Below are 27,064 nucleotides of genomic sequence, written 5' to 3'. Positions count from 1 at the left end.
AGAACAAGCAGTGGGGAGGGCAGATGGAGGGAGAGAGAGAGAAAAGCAGACTTCCTGCTGAGCAGGAAGTCAGATGTGGGACTCGATTCCAGGACCCTGGGATTATGATCTGAGCCAAAGGCAGATGCTTTACCGACTGAGCCACCCAGGTGCCCCATTTCCTTTCCATTTTACTCCCCATTAGCTGGGCTCTAAGAAAGAGGAGATTGAGAATGAAAATGATCTTCTTTTGGCAAGACTGAGGTGCATTATTTGCCATGATCTTTGCAGAAGTATAGTTAAGTATAAATTGTCACTTAGGGCACAGAACAGTAAATTTAGGCTAAAAGTTTGTAAAGAGTTTTGATATCATGAGACTAATTTTCTTTCTTTTAAAAAATTTTTTTTGAAAAGATTTATTTGAGTTGAAAATAGAGCTACCCTATGACCCAGCAACTGCCCTACTGGGTATTTACCCTAAAGATACAAATGTAGTGATCTGAAGGGGCACGTGCACCCGAATGTTTATAGCAGCAATGTCCACAATAGCAAACTATGGAAAGAACCTAGCTGTCCATCAACAGATGAATGGATAAAGAAGATGTGGTATATATATACAATGGAATACTATGCAGCCATCAAAAACACAGAATCTTGCCATTTGTATCAACATGGATGGAACCAGAGGGTATTATGCTAAGCGAATTAAGTCAATCAGAGAAAGACAATAGTCATATGATCTCCCTGATATGAGGAATTTGAGAGGCAGGGTGGGGCTTTGTGGGAGGGGGAACAAGGTGGGATCAGGAAGGGAAACAAACCTTAAGAGACTCAGTCTCAGGAAACAAACTGAGGGTTGCTGGAGGGGAGGAAGGTGGGAAGGATGGGGAGACAGGGTGATGGGCATTGGGGAGGGTATCCGTTATGGTGAGCGCTGTGAATTGTGTAAGACTAATGAGTTACAAACTTGTACCCCAGAAACAAATAATACATTATATGTTAATTTTAAAAAAAGGATCAGTCCAACAAAATAATAAAATAAATTACCCATCAGGAAAAAAAAAGATTTATTTGAGAGAGAGAGAGAGAGCGCACTAGCTGGGGGAGCAGCAGGCAGAGGGAGAGGGAGAGAGAATCCCAAGCTAACTCAATGCCCAACATGGAACATGATGCAGGACTCGATCCCATAACCCTGAGATCATGACTTGAGCCAAAATCAAGAGGTGGTTGCTCAATTCACTGAGTTACTCAGGTGCCCCTTTTTATTTTGTAATTTTTAATTTTTTAAAAAATTTCTAAAAGATTTTATTTATTTGACAGAAAGTGCACAAGTAGGCAGAGTGGCAAGCAGAGAGAGGGAGAAGCAGGCTGTCCACTGAGCAGGGAGCCCAATGTGGGGTTCGATCCCAGCACGCTGGGATCATGACCTGAGCTGAAGGCAGCTGCTTAATCAACTAAACCAACCCAGGCACCCCCAATTTTTTTATTTTTAAGATTTTTATTTATTTATCTGACAGATCACAAGTAGGCAGAGAGGCAGGCGGGGCAGGGGGAAGCAGGCTCCCTTCTGAGCAGAGAGCCTGATATAGGGCTCGATCCCAGGACCCTGAGATCATGACCTGAGCTGAAGGCAGAGGCTTTAACCCACTGAGCCATGCAGGCGCCCCCCTATTTTTTTTTTTTTTTTTTTTTACGATTTTATTTATTTGTCAGAAGAGAGTGGGGCGCCTGGGTGGCTCAGTGGATTAAGCCGCTGCCTTTGGCTCAGGTCATGATCTCAGGGTCCTGGGATCGAGCCCCGCATCAGGCTCTCTGCTCCACGGGGAGCCTGCTTCCTCCTCTCTCTCTCTGCCTGCCTCTCTGCCTACTTGTGATCTCTCTCTCTGTCAAATAAATAAATAAAATCTTTAAAAAAAAAAAAAAAAGAAGAGAGAGAATGCACACGCAGGGGGCGCTGCAGCAGAGGGAGAAGCAGACTCTCCACTGAGCAGAGAGCCTGATGTGGAACTTGAACCCAGGACCCTGAGATCATGACCCAAGCTGAAGGCAGGCACTTAACTGAGCCATCCAGGTGTCCCCAGGCGCCCTTTTTTAAAAAATCTTTTATTAAATTTCTGTGCCCAACGTGGGGCTCAAACTCACGACCCTGACCGACCATGTCTACTTACTAAGCCAGCTAGGTTCCCCCATGAGACAAATCTTCAACCAGAAAATCTCTAGGGATCTTTTATATGTTAATAAGGATAAAAGTAGTAAAAGAAGTTCTGAAAAACTTAACAATTGAACTTTTGGGTTTGATGCTGGAGGCTGCATAAACAAAATCACCTATCATTTTAAGTGACTTACTGACTTTTTAAAGGTGATAGAGAAGGAAACATCCTTGAACTTGACTCACCAACCTGGCCCTGTTGGTAACTAGATATGCTAGGGTCTAGGTTGTCACTTGTTTAAAAGAAGGAAATAACTAGTGCCTACCTATACCAGGATCCCTGTATGTGTATTATCTTATTAAAATGGGATAAAAATTCTTGCTCTGTCTACCTTACAGAATTGTTAGGTGGTAAAATGAGATTAAGTATGTGTATGTTTTAGTAATCTGTAAAGTATCATATAAAGGTAAAACGTTTTTTTATTTAGAGTATTCCTTCACATTTATTTAGATACAAAGAAATTAGAATGTGGAAAATAAGAAAGCTATGTATTTTTGTCCTAGTATTGTGTTTCTGAAACTGAATTACCTTAATCAGTTGATACTTGTTAATTCTTTTTTTTTTTTTAAAGATTTTATTGAACTTTTTGAGACAGAGAGCACGGGGTGGGTGGGGGATATGCCAGAGAGAGAAAGAGAAGCTGACTCCTTGCTGAGCAGGGAGCCCAACGCAGGGCTCGATCCCAGGACCCTGAAATCACTACCTAAGCTGAGGGCAGACGCTTGACTGAGCCACCCAGGTGCTCCGATAGTTGTTAATCCTTTTAAAACTGGAAGTTAGCTTAAAAAGCTGTAACTATTGGGTGCTTATACTGTTTTTTTGTGTGTTACTAAATAAGGTGTACTTATGTTCCTTAGTAATTTTTACAATAGTTTTGTAAGCTAGATAGTACATCATTTTCACTTGTGGAAACTAAGGCTCATTATGACAAAGCTCACACTATTAGGTAGTGCAGCCAGTATTCTAACTTAGGTTTTTCCAACTCTTCATTGTGTGCTTTATTGTCACAAATGTGACATGTGTTCTGTCAGTCAGTAGATGATCTTACCTTTTCATTGGGTGGCTCTTGTTCTTTTCCATCTTTATTTACCATTTATCCTAATTTTTTAGCAAGTATTTGAGCCCCTACTATATGCTAGTGTCCAGATGGAGCCAGGCACTGTTCCAGGTGCTAAGGTACAGCAGTTAATGAAACAGACACATCTCTGTCATGGTGGAACTTAGGTTCTAGCTTACCTGATATTTAAAAACAAATGATCAAAACATAAAGTGTGTCAAATGGTGATGGATATTATAAGAAAAAGTAGGAAGAGAGCTGGTGGTGCAGGATGTTTGGAGGAAGAAGCTTGTTCTTAATTATCCATGAGGTTTAGACCTAGAATTGCGGTCTGAAGGATGAAGGATTACAGTAGGGGCTTCTTTTGGTAAATGATAAAAGTAGGGATTAAAAACAAAACAGTTACTCCTCATGGTCTCCAGAGAGGTTGTAAATACAGCTTTGCCAGAAGTACACCAGGTTCTGGGACACCTGTTTATTGTGGAGGCCAGAGGAGGGGAGTCTTGTATAACTTCCTGTACTACTTCGTGTTTTGGTAAAGCTCATTCCCACTGAGTGATTCAGTTTTTTTACAGGTGCCAAAACAAATAGTATTTTATAAAGTGTATTTTCCTATCACCTCCTCAAAGGAAATAGGTTGAACTTGGAGTCGGCCAAGTCTTCTCAGTTCCATAGTGTTTAAATACCAAAGTATATTATTTTTTGAGTCTACAGTATTATAGAAAGTAGTCAGTGTCTCAGATCATAGCTTTAGAGAACTTTCTGAGGCATTCTGCTATTAATCACAATTTAAAAGAATGGAAATCTAATTAAGCATGAAGAACCTTGAAGTATGAGCATGTTCTGCAAAAGATAAAGATTCCTTTACCCAATACTGAGTGTTTTGGGACAGGGCCCAGATTCATGGCATTGGAAAGGTATCATAATCTGACAGAAAGAGCATAGCTTCTGGAATAACAGATAACTGGGTTCAATTTTTGCCTTTGCCTCTAACCACCTTACATTACAGCCATTATCTTGAACAAGTTACACCTCAGTCTAGGTCTCAATTTCCTTATCTGTGTAATAAATGATGTGAAGATTAAATTAAGAGGCAGTTACCATCAAATTGTAATACATTGTAATACGTGCTATAAAAATGTAAAATGGTAGAGGAACAGAAATAAGGCAAGCAGTTTATTTGGTTCTGGGATGAGGATTGGCAAGCTACTAGGAAAAGGAGTTAGATCATGAATTGATGAGTTGGAGTTGATGGAGTACAAAAGCAAGGAAACCACTTTAGTAAGAGGATCCAATAACGGCAAATACATGGGTGTTTATTAAAGTATTTATCTTGGGGCCCCTGGGTAGCTCAGTCGTTAAGTGTCTGCCTTCGGCTCAGGTAATGATCCTAGTGTCCTGGGATCAAGTCCTGCATCTGGCTCTCTGCTCAGCGGGAAGCCTGCTTCCCCCTCTCCAACTCCTCCTGCTTGTGTTCTGTCTCTTGCTGTCTCTCTCTCTGTCAAATAACTAAATAAAATCTTTTTAAAAAATTAAGTATATATCTTTAGTAAGGACATTACTTCTTCTAATAATTTCTTTTTTTTTTTATTGAAGTATAATTGACACACAATATTCTGCTAGTTTCAGGTGAATACATTCCTTAACTTTTCGTGTCTAGGTCCCTCTCCAAACATGTTCCCATAGTTTTCTTTACCCTAAATCAGTACCTATTAACCTGTTCAATATGCCTCTGTTCTCTGCTACAGTATACATTCTTTTGGGGCAAGAATCTATTTTCTCTTGTTTACCATGTATTATTCTTTATACACTAGACAGTGAGTATTCATTGAATGGATGAAGCAAAACTACATTAGAAAAAGTTTTCAAAAAGTACATTTTGAAGTGTCTTTGAATGCCACAGTATGCATCTAAATTTATTCCTATAAAATGTAAAGCTATGATAACCATTTAAACAAGGAAATTAGTTTAAATAGGAAGCAGTAAGTAGTAGAAGTAAGGGTTCCATCCTTAGTTATGCTTAGGTAAATTACCTTCTTTTGGGGTTGTCATTTTCTTGTCTGGTTAACGGTAATACTCAGGGATTGTGTAATTCCTGCTGCCAGGTGTTTAGTTGTGAGCCTTTGAAGGGAAGGTAGTGCTTGGCACATGGTGTATGCTCAATAAATATATGTTCAGTTAAAAACACAAAGCATAAATCAGGACTTATTAATTGGAAAGATTAAATAGACTCTCAGCACCTTTACCTCTTTGGGGTACAAGATGAGCATAGAGCTAGAGCTACTGTTTATTGGTTACAGCTTTCTGAGTATGTTGCATTGTTTGTTGCTGTTTGGCAACCAAATGGGAACATTGCCATAAAATATTCAGAACCAGGTTTTTGAATGGTAGATGAGTTTAAGTTTTATTCCAGGAGTCCATAAATAATTGAGTGGCTTTTCATAAGTGACATATTTTTATACTTCTTGCTGGGAATTTTTGGCATGAAACTTACTGGTAATGTTCATGTTGAGTTAAACTCTAAGAAACCATGGGATGGGAAGATAATGAGTTTTTAATGGATTTCTGATTTCTTGCTATGTAAGGAATTTGCTCTGTCTTGAATTTATTTCTTTTGAGTGTGAATATGAAATTTTATTTCTTAAAAGCATCTTATTAATATTTTAAATTAAAGGATTGGTAACATTGGAAAAACCTTAGTGATTGTCCTGTGTGCTTTCAATTTCATTTATGTGTATAGCTTTACAAATTAAAGGGTAGAAAACAGAAGTTTAGTTCTTTATAGTTTTTGAGGTCCAACAATAGAGTCGTAGCATATGCCAAAGAAATCACTGTAGGTAGGAAGTTATTCTCAAGGGAATCTGTTTTATTTATTTATTTTTTAATCTGAAATAATCTTGGCCCTGAATAGCATCAAATTCCTTTATTATCTGGAATAGAAAGCCTAAGTTGTAAGTAGTGAAAGTCTTGGGAAGAGATTTTGAAAGTATTTTTTAAGTTTTTCCTTATGTATTTTGTAAGAATTAGAGCATAACTGAATATCTGGCAGACATTCTATATGAGTATCTTTATGGTTTTTGTTTTTCAGGCATTTTTAAAATATTTAATCATTCATGAGTTGAGCTTCATTCTTGAGTCATGGATGACAAGGCTTCTGTTGGAAAAATCAGTGTCTCCTCAGACTCTGTATCTACTCTTAATAGTGAAGATTTTGTCTTGGTTTCCAGGCAAGGAGATGAGACACCATCTACAAATAATGGAAGTGATGACGAGAAAACAGGACTCAAGGTAAAACTCCATAACCTAAGATTCTTTTGCTTAGCCTTGTTAGGCTCATTGCAAAACTTGGCCTATAATAGGAAGGTATATGGAGTGCAAATGAAAAAAGGGAAATAGTATCCTAACTTTTTTAATAGTAAAGACTTTATTTATAATTAGTGATGGTGACAAATTTATATTTGATTAAGGATATTCAATTTGATTAGCCTCTAAGTCTTCTAATACCCCAATTGTGAAAACTAGCAGTCATAGTAGAAATATTTATGACCTTAGTATTGTTTTTATTTTCTCATTAAATTAGAGATGATTATTTCTTCTGGTTTTGGTATATGTAGTGTAAAAGCAAGGGCAGGTCAGCAGTGTAATTTATAAAAATAAATTTTGGGATTATTGAAACAATATTAAATACTTTGATATTGGCCATTTTTGTTTGTTTAAATTTTCTAAGCCAAGTGAACAACTGTTTTGCTTTTTTTCCCATACTCTGTTAATCATTGTCTTTATGAATATAAGGAACAACACTTTTAATGCCATTTAAAATGTAAATCGCTTTAAAAATATTTCAGTTCTTGTTTAAGTTTATTCATTCGACAAGTATTTATTGAGTATTGACTGTGTGCCAAGTACTAAATACTGGGGATACAGTGGTGAATAAGATTGCAAAGCCCCCTACCCTCTTAAGAGTTGTTATTCTAATGTAGGAAACAGACTTTAAGCACATAAGAAAATGAATAGGTTAAGTAAATTTAGGTGCTGTGAAGAAAATCAGAGTGGGATACATGGATAAAGAATAAAGGGCAGGTACTATTTTAGAGAATGCCTTGAAATGACATTTGAACAGAGACCTGAATGAAATGGGGAAGAAGGCCAAGGAGAAATCCAGGAGGAGAGCTTTTTAAAGGGAACAGAAGACAGATCCTGAAGAGGACCACCCTTAAGACAGAGATTAGAGCAGAGTGACTAAAGGAAATAAAAAGTGGTAAACTGATATCCAGTGCTTGGCCGAGCCTGCATCAGGTAGACCTTTGTAGAGCTTAGGAGAAATTTGGACTTTATAAATGTGATGGAATCTTTTGGAGAGTTTTCAATGGGGGCATGATCTGATTTACATTTTAAAAAGCTCACTGGCTGATAGAGACTTCTAGCATGGCAGCATCAGGAGATGTGTGGACCTACTCCTTAGCAAAATTGTTGGCAGTTATTAAAACAAACAATGATTTACAGTCTTTGGAAATGTTCTAAAGGGTACACAGCAAGTAAAGAAACATTTATTCAAGGAAATTTACTAAAATTTGGTAAAGAATCTGTGGTATTTGAACCAAGACCTATTGCTTCCCTCATCTATCCCAGCTGAGCAAAATGGTAACCCTATTATCAGTGCAATCAAGAAGACAGGATTCTCCCCCGACCCCCGCCCCTGACTCCGAGTTGGAGGGCTATCTTCCAGGAAATAACAGGGCAGTTGTGTTTCTCATCCTGCCTCCAGCTACATTTTGCTAGCCAAGTGTGACTCAGAGATGGGGCCCGGGGGGGGGGGGGGGGGTCCCTGTTTTTGGGATAGAGGCTCTCCTTTGGGCACAGTGCTGCTTAGAATACTGAGGGTCCAATTGCCCTAGCCTCTCAAATAGTGGTTCCCCACCAGTACAGACAAACCAAGAAGACTTGAGACTACTATATCACCTACAACCACCACGTACTCAGCTTCTAAAGATGGGATGTCACTCAGGGTAAAACATGCTATTGTCCCATCTTCCAACTTCACAACTGTGGCTCTCAAATTTTCCCTGTAGTGAGAAGGGGGTCATAAAACAGCTCCTAATCCCTTCCCAGAGAAACTGACTTTATTTACAGTAGAATGTAGAGAAATTCAAGCCTAAGGGTATTCTCAAAAACAGTAGACCTTGTGGTGAAAGGTAATTGGAGAGGAGATTGGTAGATTAATTGAACATACAGATTTAAGTATAGGTTTACTGGGAGGAGACTGACTCTTAGAGTCAGAACAAATCTCAAACATGGACCTCTGAAACTCTCCCTTCAAAGTAATGTCAATTTGGTTAGTTTATTCTGTGGAGTAGTTTATACCTAAGTGCATTGTTGAAAACTATAGAGCAATTGGCCATAATTAGTGGAGTTTAACATCTACGGTGGTTAGAGAAGGGAGACCAAGCACTCTTTCAAAATTGCTCTGGTTTCAGGATTACTGTAGGCAAAGCCAAATCTCTCCAGGGCAGCAAGTCAGAGGTTTAACAGTATAGGAATTAGGGGAATAGAATTTAGGAAAATAAGCTATCTAGCTACTAAATAAACAAGGAAGCATAAAAAAAAATAACAAGTCCCAGATTGAGGAGACCAGTACTGTGAATTGGTACAACATATTATCTAAAATATCAAGTTTCCAACACAAAATTGTGAAACACACACACACACAAAAAAACAACATGAAAAAATAACCTGTATGTCCTTTGTTTTTAAAAAAAAAGAGCAGGCAGTAGATACTGGTTGTGAGAGTGACATGTTGGATTTAATACATAGATTCTTCAAAGTAGCCATTAAGTTCAATGAACTAAGAAATCTCGCCTAAAGAAATAAAGGAAAGTATGACGGTGTCATATCAAATACAGAATATCATTAAAGAAAAACCAGTTGGAAATTCTGAAGTGGAAAAGCACAGTAGCTGAAACTGAAAATTCACTAGAGGGGATCAACAGTAAATTTCAACTGGCAAAGAATTAATGAGAGGTGTTTTCAGGAGTTTCAGGATAAAGTTTACTACCATCCTACCCTCAGAGAACACTAATTTAGACAATCAGTCATGGACCAGAGTGCCTTTGTGGAAGTCGAGGGGTCTTTCAGGTTTCAGCATGCTTGGACCAAAAAACATCCAAGATCGGATCCACTGAAGACTGTGAAAGGAGCTGTTTTACTTTACCTGTGTCACCTTTCCCCCAAGATAGCACAGCTCAATGCCAGTAGAGACTTTCTCTGCCCGTGATTTTCTCCATGTGGGAAATTGAGAGCAGGTGCTAGATTCCCCATCTGTGTGGGATACTCCCAAAACCCATTTCTTTCTCACTCCTTCCAGAATATTGGGTTGTGAACTACACAACTTGGGGGTGGACAGTCTTGCTGGGAGAACACTAGCTAAGGCTGAGAATGGAACATATGAGAGGAACACACGTTTTATTAACTGCTTTGGAAACTCTATCAGGAAGTCTCTTCATGAGGTTGTCTCCCCTACTGATCACTTCAGCTGGGCTGTGGGTACCACCAAGCTCTGTGCAGCTCACCCAGACACACCCACCCCCAGTGACTGTCTTCTTGTGCATACTGCTGAGGGCGAGAATGGTCAGAATGAGCCTTTGCAGATGGCCAGTGAGCATGCATAGAAACTGGATTCTGTGGGATTGGGAGAAACCACATGCTTGAGCAGTCATCGCCACCTTAGGGAAAGCAAATGAAATGGAAATCATCAAGCAGAAGAAATTGTTACAAAGTAGAAGAAAGATTATTTAAAGTTATATAGTTCAAAAACAAAAAAATGCAAAAGAGTGCAGAAAGCCTGCATGAACCATGGTATACTACCATAAAAATAATCTCTGCATTTATTGGTGTGCCAGAGGAAGAGAGGGGAAAATGGGTTGAAAGGTAATAGAGACCTAATGCATGAGAATTTCTCAAATTTGGAGAGAAATTTGGACATCTGAGTTCATAAAGCTTATAGTTTTCCCCAAGATTTCAACCCAAAGTGATTCTTTCCAAGACACATTATAATCGGGTGCCTGTGTGGCTCAGTTGGTTGAGCGACTGCCTTTGGCTCAGGTCATGATCCCGGACTTCCAGGATCTCGTCCTACATCGGGCTCCCGGCTCCTTGGGGAGTCCGCTTCTCCCTCTGACCTTCTCCTCTCTTGTGCTCTCTCTCACTCATTCTGTCTCAAATAAATAAATAAAATCTTAAAAAAAAAAAAAAAAGACATTACAATAAATCTGTCTAAAGTAAAAGACAATTTTTAAAGGAGCAAGAGGGAAAAAAAATCACGTGACAAGGGAGTCTCCATAAGTCTTTTAGCAGATTTCTCAGCAGAAACTTTGCGGGCCAGAAGAGAGTGGGATGATATACTTAAAGTGCTGAAAGAAAAAAAAAAAACAACCAAGAATACGTTATTCAGCAAAATTGCCCTTCAGAAATGAAGGAGAGAAAAAGATATTCCCAAATCCAACTAAGGGAATTAATCATCACCAAACCTTACTAAAAATGCTGAAAGGTGTTCTTCAATCTGAGTTGAAAGAATATTAACTAATAAAATGAAAAACATGAAGGTATAAAACCGAAGAAGGTAAGTATGTAGTCAATACTCTTACACTGTAAGATGGTGTGTTGATTAATTCTAGTATAAAGGTTAAAAAAAACAAAGGTTTTAAAAATAACTATAGTGATAATGAATATACAATATAAAAAGTTACATTTTTACACCAAGACCCTAAAATGTTGTGGGGGGAAGGGTGGAGTGTTTATATATGATTGAAGTTGTTACAAATATAAAATACGCTGTTACATGAGTAATACATTTTAAGATGTTTTATGTAAGCCTCATGGTAACCACAAAGGAAAACCTACAATAGATAACATGAAAGATAACAGTAAGAGAATCAAAGTATACCACTTTGGAAAACTTCATTTCACACAAGAAGACATCAAGAAAGGAAGAAAAGAACAAGGTAGCTATAAATCAGTGAGAAAACAGTTCACACAGCATTATAAGTTCTTGCCTATAAAGAATTACTTTAAATGCAAATGAATTATATTCTCCAAATGACATAGTGTCTGAGAGGATAAAAAAATACGATCCCCACTATATTCTGCCTGTTAGAGACTCATTTCAGCCTTAAGGACATACACAGATTCAATGTGAAGAGATGGAAAAGCAGTTCCATGCAAGTGGAAACCAAAAGAGAGCAGGGGTGTCTGAATTGATACCAGACAAAGTAGACTTTAAGTCAAAAACTATAAGAAGAGACAGATGGAATAATATAATGAAAAATGGGTCAATTCATCAAAAAGATGTACCAGTTGTAAATATATATGTATTGAGCATCAGAGTACCTAAATATATTAAGCAAAAGAAACAGATCTGAAGGGAGAAATAGACAATACAATAATGATAGGGAACTTTAGGACTCTATTTTAAACAATGGATAGATCATTTAGTCATAAAACTAATAAGGAAACATTGGACTTGAACTATACCATAGACCAAATGGACCTAACAGGTATATATAGAACATTCTGTCAACAGCAACAGAATACTTACACTTCTCAAGCATACACAGAACATTCTCCAGGATGGATCATATGTTAGGTCACAAAACGAATCTTAGCAAATTGAAGACTGAAATTATGCTAAGTATCTTTTTTCTAACTATAGAGGTATGAAATTAGAAATTGATAACTGGAGGAAAATTTGCAAATCACAAATATTTGGAATTTAAATGATATACTCCCAAAGAACCAGTGAATCGAAGAAAACAAAAGGGAAATCAAAAAATACCTTGAAACAACAACAGAAAACGTATTTCACATTCCACAGTGTGGAATCTGAGCCAAATTTAAAGTAAAATACTGGTTGCCAGGGGCAGGAAGTGATGGTGGGAGAAATGCTATGTTGGTCAAAGAGTACAAATTTCCAATTGTGCATTTATGAGGTTTCGGGAATCTAACCTACAGCATTGGGATTATAGCTAACAATACTATATTACATAATTGATTGAAAGTACCTAAGAGAATACATCTTAAATGTTCTCACCACACACACAGAAATGGTAATCGTGTGAGTTGTTGGATCTATTAACTAACCTTATTGTGGTAATCATTCCACAACTTGTACCCATATCAAATCACATTAAACAACGTTTTATTTCAATTAAGTCTCAATAAAGTTGGAAAAATACATAAAAAATAAAGACCCATAGATTTTTCATAACAAATAAAATGGGAGAAGTGTTTAAAATATTTTTTAAAAAATGAACTGTTACCACAATCGTGAAGAACTATCAAAATACGTTGAGTGGAAAGCGACAGACCAGCCCCCCACCACCAAAAGCTCATATTGCGCATTCTATTTATATATAATACTAGAAGATGCAAAACCTAGAGTCACAGAAAGCAGTTCAGTGGTTGCCTGGGAGTATGATGATGGGATGGGGAAGAAGAATGGGAGTACAGGGGTGCCTGGGTGGCTCAGTCTGTTAAACATCTGCCTTCAGCTCAGGTCATGATCCCAGGGTCCTGGGATCAAGCCCCACATCAGGCTTCTTGCTCAGCAAGGAGCCTGCTTCTCCCTCTCCCACTCCCTCTGCTTGTGTTCCCTCTCTCACTGTAACTCTCTCTGTCAAATAAATAAAATCTTAAAAAAAAAAATGTTTTTTAAAAGAAGAAGAAGGGGAGTACAGAGGGGCGCAAGGAGTTTTGGGCATTATGGATATGTCCAATGCCTTGATTGTGGTATGTGTGTATGCCAAAATTCACCAAAGTACACATTTAAATTACGTGCATTTGAATGTGCATGTGCTTGCTTTGGCGGTACACATACCAAAATTGGAACAATACAGAAACGATTAACATGGCCCTTGTGCTAAGATGACACATAATATACATCAAGTATACTGTAATAAATACATATTCTAAAAGATTTTTACAATTTCTTTGACAGAGACAAAGCAAGAGAGGGAACGTTAGCAGAGGGAGTGGGAGAGAGAAGCAGCCCTGCTGCCAAGTAGGGAGCCTGATGCGGGGCTCAATCTGAGTACCCTGGGATCATGACCTGAGCCAAAGGCAGAGGCTTAACCCATTGAGCCACCCAGGCGCCCCACAAATATGTTTTTTTAAAAGAGAATTTAACAATTTTTATTATTTTTATTTTATTATTTTTACTTTTTTATTAAGGAGGCTCCACACTTAATGTGGGGCTTGAATTCAACACCCTAAGATCAAGAGTCACATGCTTTACAGACTCAGCCAGCCAGCCAGCCACTCTTAAGGAATCAATAAACTTGAAGATCCGTAGAAATATCCAAAGAACAGAAAGAATGAACAATGAACAAAACCTCAGAGAAAAATGAGATGTTATTAAGTGTAATAACATCCTTGTATGTATTTCAGAAGGAGAGGAAGAAAATGAGCAGAAAAAATATTTAACGAAATAATATCTGAAAAGTCCCACATTTATTTATTGAAAAACAATACACATCTAAGAAGCTCACCATACTCTAAGATAAACTCAGATCCACAAAAAGGCATATCTTAGTAAAATGTTGAAAACCAAAGGCAGGGCGTAGATCTTAAAAGTAATGAAAGAAAAATTACTCATTTCCTAGAGGGGGACCTCAGATTTATAGCTGATTTATCAGCAGAAATAGTGGAAGCTTGAAGCCAGTGGAATGACAATTCAATCTTTTTTTTTTTTTTAAGATTTTTATTTATGTGACAGAGAGAGATCACAAGTAGGCAGAGAGGCAGACAGAGAGAGTGAGAGGGAAGCAGACCCCCTGCCGAGCAGAGAGCCCGATGCAGGACTCGATCCAGGACCCTGAGATCATGACCCGAGCTGAAGGCAGCAGCTTAAACCACTGAGCCACCCAGGCGCCCCTGGAATGACAATTCAAAGTACTCAAAGAAAAAAACTGTCAACCAAGTATCCTAGCAAAACTGTTAGCCAAAACTGAAGATGAAATCAAGATATTTTAAAATAAAAACAATTTACTGCTTTCAGAACCACCTCTCAAGAAATACTGAAAGAAGTTATTCTGGCTAAAAGCAAGTGACTCCAAATAATGTTAATCTGTAGCACCAGTAAGGGTAATTGTGTAATGATAAAGACAGTATGAATACATTTTTCTTCTTTTATGTTATATATACAGTATGTATATATTGTACCCGGAATATACAGATATATGATCTCTTTGCCAGTCATTAAAAAAAACGAGGTAGGTCAGAGCAGAGCTGTATTGCAGCTTAGGAAATGACTTAATATCGTAATTCAAAACTACAAGACCAAATGAAGAGGACCAGGATTGATAAAATTAATATAACAAAATAAATACGTATTTGTTTTCTCATCTCTTCTAGAAGACACAGAATTATATGAAGTAACAATTAGAAAAATGTGTTGATTTGTTATATTTATGGATACAGTATGTATAATAATACCATGGGGGAATACTGCTATATTTGAATAATTTTTTGTATCTTACTAGAATTAAGGTAGTATAAATTAGAAAGTGATTCTAATAAATTAAGACATGCATGGCAAGTTCTACAGCAACCACTAAAGTGATACACACACACTAAAGAAATATCAATGCATTTTAGAAAATATTCACTAGATACTAAAAAAGCAGGCAGTATGGGATACAGCTTAAATGTATGTAGGAAAATTTCTACCTGTAAATTCCTATATTATGAAAGAAGGAAAATTTCAAATCAATAACCTCATCTTTCACCTTGAGACATTGGCAAAAGAAGGGCAAACTAAGTGTTAAACGAGCCAAAGTAGGGAACAAAAGATTAGAGCAGAAATCAGTAGAACAAAATAGAAAAGTAGTGGAGAAAAATCAATAAAACAAGCACGTGTTTCTTTCAGATCAACGAATTAGCATTACCTTAGATTGACCAAGAAAAAGAGAGATTACTAGGATTAGAACTGAAAGAGGGGGCATTACTGCCAAACCTAAGTTAAATAGGATTATAAAGACTTATCAGGAATAGTAATATGCCAAGAAATTAGAGAACTTAGTGAAATGGATACAGTTGTAGAAAAATACTTAATGAGACTTAGTGTGAATAGACCTATGACAAGAAGTTGAATTAGTAATAAAAAACGTACCACAGAGAAAAGCTCAGGCCTAGATGGCTTTATTTCTGAATTCTATCAGATGCTTAAATCAGAATATCAGTTCCTCATAAACTTCCAAAAAATAGAAAAGGAGAGAATACTTCATAATTAAACCTATGAGGGTGACACTGTACCAATGCCAGAATTAGACAAAGACATCACAAGAAGGCTACATGTCAGTATCTTAAATATGGACACGAAAGTCCCCAACAAAATATCAGGATATTTTGTTCAGCAGTATATGAAAAGGATTACATACCATGATCAAGTGGGATTTATCCCAAGAATGTAAGTTGGTTTAACAACTGAAAAACTGTGAATGTAATATAACATATCGATGGAACTAAAAACCACATGATCATTTTTAGTAGGCACAGGAAGAATATTTGGTGAAACCCAACACCTTTTTATAAAAATAAATAAATGTAGAAAATAAATCAACTATGAATGGAACTTCCTCAACCTGATTAATAGGATCTATGAAAAACACACAGTAAGAATCATTCATGCTGGTGAAAGAGTAGATTCTTACCCCTTAGTTCAGACTCAAGACCTGGGTGTCTACACTTGCAACCTCTGTTCACCATTGTACAAACAGGGCAGTTAGGCATGCAAAAATATTATACCCAGATTGGAAAAAAAGAAGTAAAAACTCTGTTTGCAGTTGACATGAATTTATACATGGAAAACCCTATGAAATGTGAAAAACTATTAAAACTAATAAGTTCAGCAATATTATGGAACACAAGATCAATATACAAAAAGTTCAATTTTTTATACACCGGGAATGAACAGTCTGAAATAACAATGAAAAAACATTTATGATAGCATGAAAAAGAATGAAATAAGGGCACCTGGGTGGCTAAGTTAGATAGGCGTCTGACTTTTGATCTCAGCTCAGGTTTTGATCCCAGGGTTGCACGTTGAAGCCCCCCATTGGGCTCCACACTAGATGTGGGACCTACTTTAAAAAAAGAAAGAAGAAATGAAATAGTGTTAAGTTAAACAGAAGTGAAAATCTTATACTTTGAAATCTGCAAAACATTGTTGAAAGAAATTAAAGAAGAGCTCAGTAAATGGAAATTCATACAGTGTTCATGAAACTGATCTTCACTTTGATTGCATACCAATGTTTACATGCCAATTGTAAAATTCATTTTGGATTGCAAGGGACTTTGAATAGGCCAAGTAATCTTGAAAATGAACAAAGTTGGAGGACTCAAACTTTGCAATTTCAAAACTTATTATAAAGCAGTGGTAATCAAGACAGTGTGGTACTGACATAAAGATAGGCATATAGATCATTGGAATACATTTGAGAGTTGAGAATAGAATCATTTTGGTGGTCCACTCATTGAGACAAGGTTTACTAATGCCATTCAGTTGGGAATAGGTTTTTTTGTCTTGGTTTTTTTTTTTTTTTTTCAACAAATTGTGCTGGGACAACTAGATAGCCCCTTTCAAAAGAATGAAGTTGTACCCTTACCTCACACCATATACAAAAATTAGCTTAAAATGGTTTACAGACTTCAGTGTAAAGCTCTTAGAAGAAACAGGGATAAATTTTCATGACTTTAGATTTGTCAGTGGATTCTTTGATACCACACCAAAGGTATAAGCGACAAAGGAAGAAAAACATAAAGATACATAAGATAAAGTTTAAACAGTCTATATGTTTATCAACTACTAAATGGATAATGTGGTATACAATTATTTAAAATATTTTATTATATATATTTATGATCTTTAAAAGGAGTGAAGTACTGATACATGCTACAACATAGATGATCCTCAAAGACATGTTAAATATCAGGCAAGTCACAAAAGTCCAGAAATTACATGGCTCCATTAATATGAAATGTCTAGAATAGTCAAATCTTCAGAGGCAGAAGATCAGTTAGTTGCTGCTTATTTAGATCTGGAGTTATTAGGGGAAAGAAGAGTTGAAACCTAACAGTGGTAGTTTTTGGTGTTTTTGTTTTGGGGTTTTTTGTTGTTTTTTTTTTTTTGAGGTGATGAAAACATTTTAAATTGACTTTGGTGTTGGTTGCACACATCTGTGAATATACTCAAAACCATGAGTTATATCTGGCCTGCTCCATGGAGAATGGGCAATAAAGATGCAAGATTGTTAGCAAAAAGTAGATAGAAGGCTGTTTCATTCATTAAAGGGAGAGAGAATGTTGACTTAAGACTAGAAGGTGAATGTGGTCTGATTCAGGATATATTTTCAAGGTAGAACTAATAGGGTGAGCAAATTAGATGTGGGATTTGAGGCAAAGAGAGGAATAAATGATGGTTCCTAATTTTTGGCCTGAGCTGTTGTGTATATGGTAGTGCCGTTTATTAAAATGGAAAGAGAACCAGCATTGGGTTAGAGGGACCAGAAGTTGAACATGTTAAATTTGAGGTGACTATTATGTGTCCATTTCTTGATGTCAAGTAGTTGATTATATGAGATTGATCCTCCAGAGCGACTGTGGCTGGCATCAACAGTATATAGATGGTATTTAAAGCTATGGGATTAGATGAGATCACCCACAGAGTGAGCATAGAAACTGAAGAGTTGAGTGAAGAACTGATTCTTGGAGTACTTCAACATTGAGAGATGGAGATGAAGAGAAACCAGCAGAGAAGACTGAGAAGATATAAATAGATATAAAGAAAACTAGATTGGAATGCCTTTGAAAAGAGATGAAGAAAGTGTTTCAAGAGAGCGGGAATAACCAGGTATGTTAGATTCTGCTGATAGGTTGCTTTCCATGGTGACTGAAAAAAGATAGGATAGAGGCCTGGGTGATCCTTAAGAAGGGTGTCTTTGTTTTTGCTTGCTTTTTGTTTTAAGAGAGAGATTAGATGATTAGCAGCATTCTTGTGGGTTGGGTGGTAAATGGTAGGTGAGGAAGAAGTGGTAGTGTAACAACCGTTTTAAGGATTTTTGCTAAAAAGAAGAGAAAAAAAAAAACACAAAGAAAAAACCATGGTGCCTGAATAGGAATAGGGATTCCAGTGAGAGATGTTATGATACAAATGCGCCAGTAGGAGTTATTCAGTAAAGAGGGAGACATTACTAGGATCAGAGAAGAGCAAAGTCTTTGATTAAGGAGAGGAGTTTCCTGTTGTGTGAATGGAGGGGTTAGCCCAGGAACAGTTTCTGTAATAGGAAGGAAGATAGCATGAGCAAGTACACTTGCAAATAGATCAGTCTTCTCTCTTTTTGGGTGTCTTCCACTTGAAAATTTTCTTGTTAATTTTTGAAGTACTGTTTGAGTTACTCTTCCTGTTTCTAATTTGATGAATTTTTTAATGGTAAATGGGAAGGACCCTCAGGGCTCCTCCAGAGAACTTTTTTTTTTTTTTTTTTTTTTTATTTGAGAGAGAGAGAGATCATAAGTAGGCAGAGAGGCAGGCAGAGAGATAGGGGGAAGCAGGCTCCCTGCCGAGCAGAGAGCCCGATGCGGGGCTCGATCCCAGGACCCTGAGATCATGACCTGGGCCGAAGGCAGAGGCTTAACCCACTGAGCCACCCAGGCGCCCCTCCTCCAGAGAACTTTTTTTCTTGCTCTCATCTTACCTTGTTTACTGAAAAGAAATGTTCTGTTTTTTAGACCAGGAAATTGAGCAATATGTCCTACAAATTTAAAATGTTTCCTCTCTGTATTTTCAGTACATCTCTGCAGTATATTAGAGTATTGTATATAGAACTGGTAAGTGAAGAAAGTAATAGAATTATTGTTCAGTCTATGGGATTAAAGTATGATGGAATTGCTGCAACATGTTGCTCAGTGATACTCTTTTTTGAAACTGTTTTTTTTTCAGCTACTACTGTATTTTAAAATTGCATTGGATTTAGGAAATATATTTAAAAGCCTGTCATGCTTCCATGCCAGAAGTCCTAATTGTTTTGTTGAATATTGAGTTGACAGCCAGTAAGCTACCAAATGCTGTTTTTAGGCACTGAGGCTGACAACTCCTATTTTTGGAAATGTGATGACCCAGAAAACCCAAAAATGTCCCAGTACAAAATATTTAGGAGAGCTGGGTGAAATACAAACATCCTTTCATAGCTATATTCGTAAGAAAGTAAAGAAACCCAAAGGAACAAAAGCAAGAGGGACAGTGAAAGCCAGAATTATATATAAAAGCTTACACTGGGGCTGTACTGGGGGATTTTGGTGTTCTTCATGACCAATAGCCATGGGTTTTGATAGATAAGTTGGTTAAGAGATAAGGCTTTGGGAGGGGTATTGGAATTTACAGAGAGGGGTATTGGAACTGAGATTTCCTTATATAGCACCTTCAGGGGATGATGCATCCTAATTGAAAGGATAGACTTAGAAAAAATAACTTACTTACAATCACAGGAAGAAAATAAGGAAGCTTAGTTTAAGTCTTCTTAGCATGGACACAGGTTTGGAGGGGAGTCTTGAGAATTTATACCCATAGGCTTGCCTTAGGGTATTTGGGGTTTGAATTTACACTACTTGAATATTCCTGGGTTGGTAATACTTCTAGGGCACCTGACAGAGTCAATTGCAAAAACTACTCTGGAGAGACATGCCTGCTACCCAGGCTGCCTGGTATTCCCACAGATTACCCTGATAAAGAATATCAGATAACCCAAAATTTATAAAGAACAAAGAGCAGGCAGACTGTAGCAGGATCAAGTCTTGTTGAAACTTGAGCATTTGTTATTAGCTATAACTTTTAAGATAAATAAGATTTAAATGATTGAAGATTTGAAGAAAAATTGGAAAATATTAGAAATGAACAAAATTATCTAAAAGACCAAGCAAACTTAGTGAAAATAAGAGCTAGTGACGTTAAAGGTGCAACTGATGTGTTAAATAGTAGATTAGACATGGCTGAAGAGAAAATCAATAAATCTGCAGAAGTTATGTGGAAAATAGAATGGGAGAGGAGGAGTTACTTGAGATAATAGTGGAGTATTTTCCAGAAGTGGTAAGACATAGATCCCCAGCTTCAAGGAACAGTGTGTGAGTCCCAATCAGGATGACAGTGAAACTGGCAAATATCACAGACAAAGAGAAGCTCTTAAAAGGCTGAATGAAAACAGAGATAAATTGATATGGTTCCTATCTTCAAGATGCTTATAGCTTGGGGTAGGTGATAGTTGTTAGGATTCTTGTTGAACTGGTTTGTACTGATCTTTGCTTTGTAACAGATTACTTCAGAATTGAGTGGCTTGAAACAATTTATTAGTTCTCATGATTTTATCCATTGAATGGGTAGTTTTGCTGGTCCTGTTTTTGTTCATGTAACTTCATTGATCTGATACATTGACTGGTGACTGTGCTTGATTGGGATGGCTGACTCTTTCTTTTCATTTGGTCTTCTTGGACTTCTTCACAGCAACATGGCAGTCCTAGGGCAGATGTGGAAGCGGTAATGCATCTTTTTAAGGCAAAGGCTTAGAGATTACATGGTGTCACTTCTGCCACATTTTATTCGTCAAAGCAAGTCACATGTGGGTTTAGGGAAATTGACTTCTACCTCTTGATGGAGGAGCTGTAGAGATACTGTAGCTATATTTAATTTTCAACATTAACAGATAAATGCTACAATAGAGATTAACAAAGGGTGCTATAGAAGAGAGGATGGAAACCTATGTCAGCTTGGGGGAGGAGTCTGAGAAGCCTTCTTGGAAAAGGCTTTTTTTTTTTTTTTTTAAGATTTTATTTATTTGACAGACAGAGATCACAGGCAGAGAGAAGACAGAAGATAAAGAGGTGGATAGTCAAAACAGCTGCAGTTTATAAATGAGGCACAAAGTAATTCAGTGATTTACCAAAGATCACAGAGCAAGTATGTGAGTGGATTTGAGGTTAGTAATGATACTTTCTAGGATCCAAATGGGACTTCTGGTTGTTTTGTGCCGTGCTTTCTGGTAAAAGTAAGCTTTATGTACTTACTTCAGAATGCCTTAGTTTTTACACTGAAGCTGAGTAATATTACTGTTACATTAAATGAAGCATTGTCAATTATATTTTCATTATGGCCTGACTCAAGTAGTGGGAACTGTAGATATCATGGATTTGTCTTTAATTTTCTGATCACCTATAGATTTCTCAAGTGCACACTGTCATTTCCTAAGCATGCCTCTTGAAGACAAAATCTCTACTGGAAAAAGATCCCAAACTGCCTAAAGTAGCTTTGGATAACTGTCAAATCCAGAAGGGCCTAGCTGATATTGTTGCAGTGACAGGAAACAGGGGCTATAAAGTTAGGAGTAGAAAATTAACACCAGGAAATGACTCTGGCTGTTGTCTTTGAAACATTTTGTCCCTTACTTCTATAAATGCAGTTTTGCTCTCAAGGATACAGACCTGTAGCCACTTCTACCATATAAATTGTTACTTTTATTTGATATATTTAGAAAGGATAGGTGTTATTCCAGTAATGGGTCTTTCACATAAATAGTAGGTGTGTTCTTAGTTTTCTCTGGATAATGGAAAGTGGAACTTTTTTTTTTAAGTTATTATTTGCTTTTTCAAACCTCAACTCCAGTTAGGTGGGTCAGAGTTTATTTAGAAATAGCTGCAAGTGGGGGGCGCCTTGCTGGCTCAGTTGGTAGAGCATGTGACTCAATCTCAAGGTTGTAAGTTCAAGCCCCATGTGTAGGGACTGGGTATAGTAATTAACTTAAAATCTTAAAAAAAAAAAATGAAATAGCTGGAAGTGAGGTAGGGAGATACTAATTGGATGCTTACTAATTGGTGGGTACTGCCATGTGAGAAATGAGATAATTCCTGTAAAAATCACATATAGTGCCTGAATTACAAACAAATGTCCTATAGTATTATCATTATTATATCATTGAACCCTCCTGGAAAGGAAGTCTTTTTGGACTTCAGAATAAAATTGGTCTGCAGCATGCTAACTGGTCTTGCTCAGTATTCTTACTGTAAACGTTAAACCTTTAATGACTCTCAGAATAATAGGAAATGATGGTGATTTTGTTTGTGTTTAAGTAAACAAAGTGTAAATAAAGAATTCAGATTTCATTTTTCATAACTAAACCAAAATCTGTAGAATATCCAATATCAAAATATTACTTTGGCATTTACTCTTTGCATTTATAAAATTCAATTCAGTAAACATGTATTGCAGGTATATTATGCAGTAAGTATATCCAATGCTTTGGGAATAATATAAAGATAACTTAAGCAGTCTGTGCCATCTAATAATGCCCAGTCTAGTTCAAGGTCTGGTTCTCTAAAACATGTATGCTCATGTGCTGGTGGCATCCCCGAGGGAGGAAGTGATTACATCCCATATTGCAGGATTAAGATATCCCAGAGGAGGTAACAGAATTTAAGCTTGGTCTTAGCAGAAAGAAGGATTACTTTCTAGGGAAGGTAACAGTCTATACAGAGTCTAGATGCTTGAAAGTTTATCATCTGTCACGGGGAAATTGAGTAATTTGGTGTGATTGGTAAAAGATGGAAACATAAATTGGGCAGAGTTTTGAAGAATTCATAGACTATAGTTACAAATTTGGGCTTTATCTTAAGGGAATTGAGGAAACATGGGAGGTTTTAAAAGTAAGGTAGTGCTTGATCAGAACTAAGCTTTGCAAGTATAACTTCAGTGGCTGTGTGAAAGATAGGTTATAGGAGAGAGAGAGAGAGAAGGCAAGGAAACTCCTATCTTTCTAATAAATAGGCTTATGTAAAATGAACATTAGCTGTCCTGTGGTATTACCTATGCAGAGAGAGGAAGGAAAAAATGCACAGTTGAGCAAGGATCAGTAGGATACATGAATAATGTGGGGATTAGAGAAGTGAAGGATGAGGGGTGATTGTGCTCTTTCATTGGCCCAGTAAGTGGACAGTAGTGCAATTCACTAATTAAAAACAAACAAACAAACAAAAAACCAGGTGGCACCCGGCCGGGTCAGTCAGTACAGCGTCACCTTGGGGTCATGAGTTCCAGTGCCACACTGGGCATAGAGCTTCCTTAAAAAAAATAAAAAGGATACAGGAGAAGGATCAGTCAGTGAGTTAAGTCTGACACACTGTCGGGGTATCTAGCTGAAGATTTTTTCTCCAGTAGACAGGTGAAGAAGGGGTTGTAGATACATACTAGGGATTGTTTATGTATCTTGACAGCAGATGAAGTGGGCACAGGAGAGTCTGTAAAATGAGGTTGTTGTCAAAAACAGAACCCTGGATGAATAGCTTTTGAGGTGCAGATAGAAAAAATGAACAGTGTGTCCTCAGATAGCATCTTTTGTAGAAACCATGCTTTTTTTCTATTTTTTAAAAAACAGACTTTAGGGGCGCCTGGGCAATTCAGTCATTAAGCGCCTGCCTTCGGCCCAGAGTCATGGGATCAACCCCTGCATCGGGCTCCCTGCTCGGCAGGAAGCCTGCTTCTCCCTCTCTCACTCCCCCGCTTGTGTTCCCTCTCTCGCTGTGTCTCTGTCAAAGAAACAAACAGTCTTTAAAAATAAATAAATAAATAATAGACCTTATTTTTTAGAGCAGTTTTAGGTTCATAGCAAAATCAAGAGGAGGGTGCAGAGATTTCTCATTTAACCCCTGCTCCCATATATGCATAACCTTTGCCACTATCAATATCCCCTTTCTATTTTAAGTTTCTTGAAGTAAGATTTACACATAGTAACATGCACTCCTTTTAGGTGTACAGTCCTATAAGCTTTAGTGAATGCAAACTCATAACAACCACCATCACCACAATTAAGATGCAGAATATTTTTATCACTCCAAAAAGTTCTTTGTGCTTCTTTTTTGTCAGTCCTCTTATCTCCTTCCCAGCCCCTGGCAACCAGTGATCTGATTTCTGTCCCTGAAGTTGTGCCTTTTCTAGAATGCCATATAAATGGAATCTTACAAGATGGTGTAGCCTTTTGTGTCTGGCTTATTTTACTCGGGATAATCCATGCTATTGCATGTACTAATAATTCATTCCTTTTTATTGCTGAGTAGCGTTCCATTGTATAGATATTTGCAGTTTGTTTATCCACTAAGCAGCTGATAAACATTTGTGTTCAGCTTTTTGGTGATTATGAATAATACTGCTATAAACATTCACAGGACATATGTTTTAATTTTCTTGGTTTAATACCTAGCACTGAGTCATATGGTAAGTGTATATTTAACTATAAAATTCACAAAAAAATGGCTAAAGTGACACCACTGTTTTGCATTCCCACCAGCAGTGTTTGAGAGTTTTTTAGTTACTACACATCTTTGCCAATCCTTGGTTATTGTTAGCATTGTTTTCATTTTAATTTTATCCAAGCTTACAGGTTCGTGAAGGCATCCTGTGGAGGTTTCAATTTCTCTAATGGCTAATGAATTGAGCACATTTCTCATGTGCTTATTAGTTAGCAATCTCTTTACCTTCTTTGGTGAAATGCCCATTTTTAAAATTGGGTGGCTTGTTTCCTTATTGAGTTATAAGGCATTCTGGATATAAATCCTTCATCAGATACATATTCTCTGTTTGTGGCTTATATTTTTATTCTCTTAATGGTGTCTTTTGAGTGGAAGTTTCTAGTTTTATCATTTTATCATTTTTTTAAAGATTTATTTTTATTTTAGAGAGCAAGAGTGTAGGGGGAAGGGGCCGAGGGAGAGGGAGAGAGAGTCTCAAGCAGATTCTCTGCTCAGTGCGCAGAGCCTGAAGGAGGGGCTCAGTCTCATGACCCTGACTGAGATCATGACTTGAGCCAGAAGGAGGAATCGGACACTTAACCGACTGTGGCACCCAGGTACATTTTTTTTTCTTTTATGCTACTTTTTGTATCATTAGAAATCTTTGTGTCCCAGGATTTTCACAGATTTTTTCCTTTGTTTTCTCCTGTTAGTTTTATAGCTTTAGGATTTACATTTAGACCTGTGACCCATTTTGTGTTAATTTTTATATGTGATGTGGAATATTGGCTGGGCTTCATGAGCTTCATGTTTTTGCATAGGTATAGACGTCAGGTTAATTGTTCAGCCCCATTTGTTTTATTCCCTTTCTCCATTAAATTATCTTGCTAACTTTTTTGAAACCAATTGGCCATATATTTGTCAGTCTATTTCTGGATTCCGTTTTGTTCCATTGATCTACCCTTTGACTAATACTGCAGTGTGTTATTTTAGAGATGATTATGTTTTCTGTTAAGAATGCTGTTGGCAGGACACCTGGGTGGCTCAGTCAGTTAGGCATCTGCCTTCGGCTCAAGTCATGATCCCAGTGTCCTGGGATCCAGTTCTGCATCCCGCTTCTTCCTCCGCCTGCCACTCTCCCTGCTTATGCTCTCTCCCTTTCTCTCTCTCCCTCTTTCTCTGACAAATAAATAATTTTAAAAAAAGGTTGGCAACAGGGAACAGTGGGTTTATTTTTTTATTATAACACAGAGTCCAGTGATAAGCAGTTGTTGGTTTGTTTAAGGGCCAGGGGTCAACAAACTACATCAGGACCAGGGGTCAACAAACTACAGTCTGCTGGCCTAATCTGGCATGCCAACCATTTTGTAATCACCTGTGGAGGTTCTTCAAAATGCATATGCCCAGGCCTACCTCTGAGACTGATTTACTTGTTTGTTTGGGAGATGAGGGGGCAGAGGCGGGAGTACATATTTTAATTTTAGCATGCTTCCTGGTAATATGGGTTATTATTGCTGTGTAGTCATGGTTAAGAACAATTAACCTAAGGTTGGTTCTTAGAGCCTGGTCCCCAGACCAGCACTATCACCATCTCCTGGAAACTTTTTAAAAATGCAAATTATCGGGTCCACCCAGACTTACTGAATTGGAATTCAGTTGGGCTGAACGTTCGTGTCTTAAAAGTTCTCCAGGTGATTCTGATGCATGCCAAAGTTTAAGACCCCTGAAGGGCATGGCTAAATGTTTCCTAGATAAGCCAAGGGAAGACTGTCTTCATAAAGAAAACAACAGATGAGTGCTTCAGTGACTCAGTCAATTATGTGTATACCTTTGGCCCAGGTCACAATCCCAGGGTCCTAGGATCAAGACCCGCCTCAGGCCCTCTAAACTCCCTCCCCCACCCACCCCCCCACTCGTGATCTCTCTTTCTCTCAATCATTGTCTCTCTCTCAAATAAATAAAATCTTTAAAAACCAACCAAACAAACAGGGTGCCTGGCTGGCTAAGTCCATGGAGCATGCAGTTCTTTATAACAGGGTCATGAGTTCAGACCCCATGTTGGGCATAGAGATTACTTAATTAAAAAAAAAAAAAAAAAAAGGTTTTAAATAAAGAAAACAAAAACAATGACAAAAACCTTAACTGGTTTAAGTATGTGTATTATAATGTCACAGACAGTAATTTTGAAATTAGATCGAAGGTTCACAATTGATCTAACATAATTGTTGAGTACTGTATTGACCCTAATCATCCAAAGCATATGTTACATTGCTGCTTTTAAAAATCAAATGTTTGTGTGTACATTTCTTTTTCCTAGTTTTTAAGGAAGAGTTGAGGAAATAGAAGGCAGTTCTTATGTTTATAGACTCTGTAAATGAAAGAGGAATGCAAGATAAACATGTACAAACAAAATACAAGTATATAAACATGTTTTCTTTCAGGCTTAGGTGTATTTTTGTTATTGAAGACTATGTGAAAATGTAGGCAGCCTATCCAACAGAAGACT

General features: G+C 37.4%; 1 protein-coding gene and 1 non-coding gene across 6 annotated transcripts in view; both read left to right on the top strand.

Moving 5' to 3' along the window:
* RABGAP1 (RAB GTPase activating protein 1) overlaps positions 1 to 27,064 on the top strand; it is a 156,285-nt gene that overhangs the window by 10,315 nt on the left and 118,906 nt on the right. For 2 of the 5 annotated variants that reach the window (XM_046023281.1, XM_046023282.1), the window contains one exon: positions 6,335 to 6,534. In XM_046023281.1, the coding sequence (XP_045879237.1) occupies positions 6,385 to 6,534 (150 nt within the window). In that variant the 5' untranslated portion in view covers positions 6,335 to 6,384. Of the gene's footprint in view, positions 1 to 6,334; positions 6,535 to 17,887; positions 18,146 to 19,082; positions 19,123 to 27,064 lie in introns of those variants that run through there. The other 3 variants (XM_046023285.1, XM_046023283.1, XM_046023284.1) reach the window with 3 other exon arrangements.
* On the top strand, positions 13,090 to 13,197 carry LOC123953668. The gene has a single exon (XR_006820930.1). It is a non-coding gene; the product is annotated as a U6 spliceosomal RNA (small nuclear RNA).

This window comes from Meles meles, chromosome 11 (genome assembly GCF_922984935.1).
Source record: "Meles meles chromosome 11, mMelMel3.1 paternal haplotype, whole genome shotgun sequence".
Classification (NCBI taxonomy): domain Eukaryota; kingdom Metazoa; phylum Chordata; class Mammalia; order Carnivora; family Mustelidae; genus Meles; species Meles meles.
This window is presented reverse-complemented; position numbering and strand designations above follow the sequence as displayed.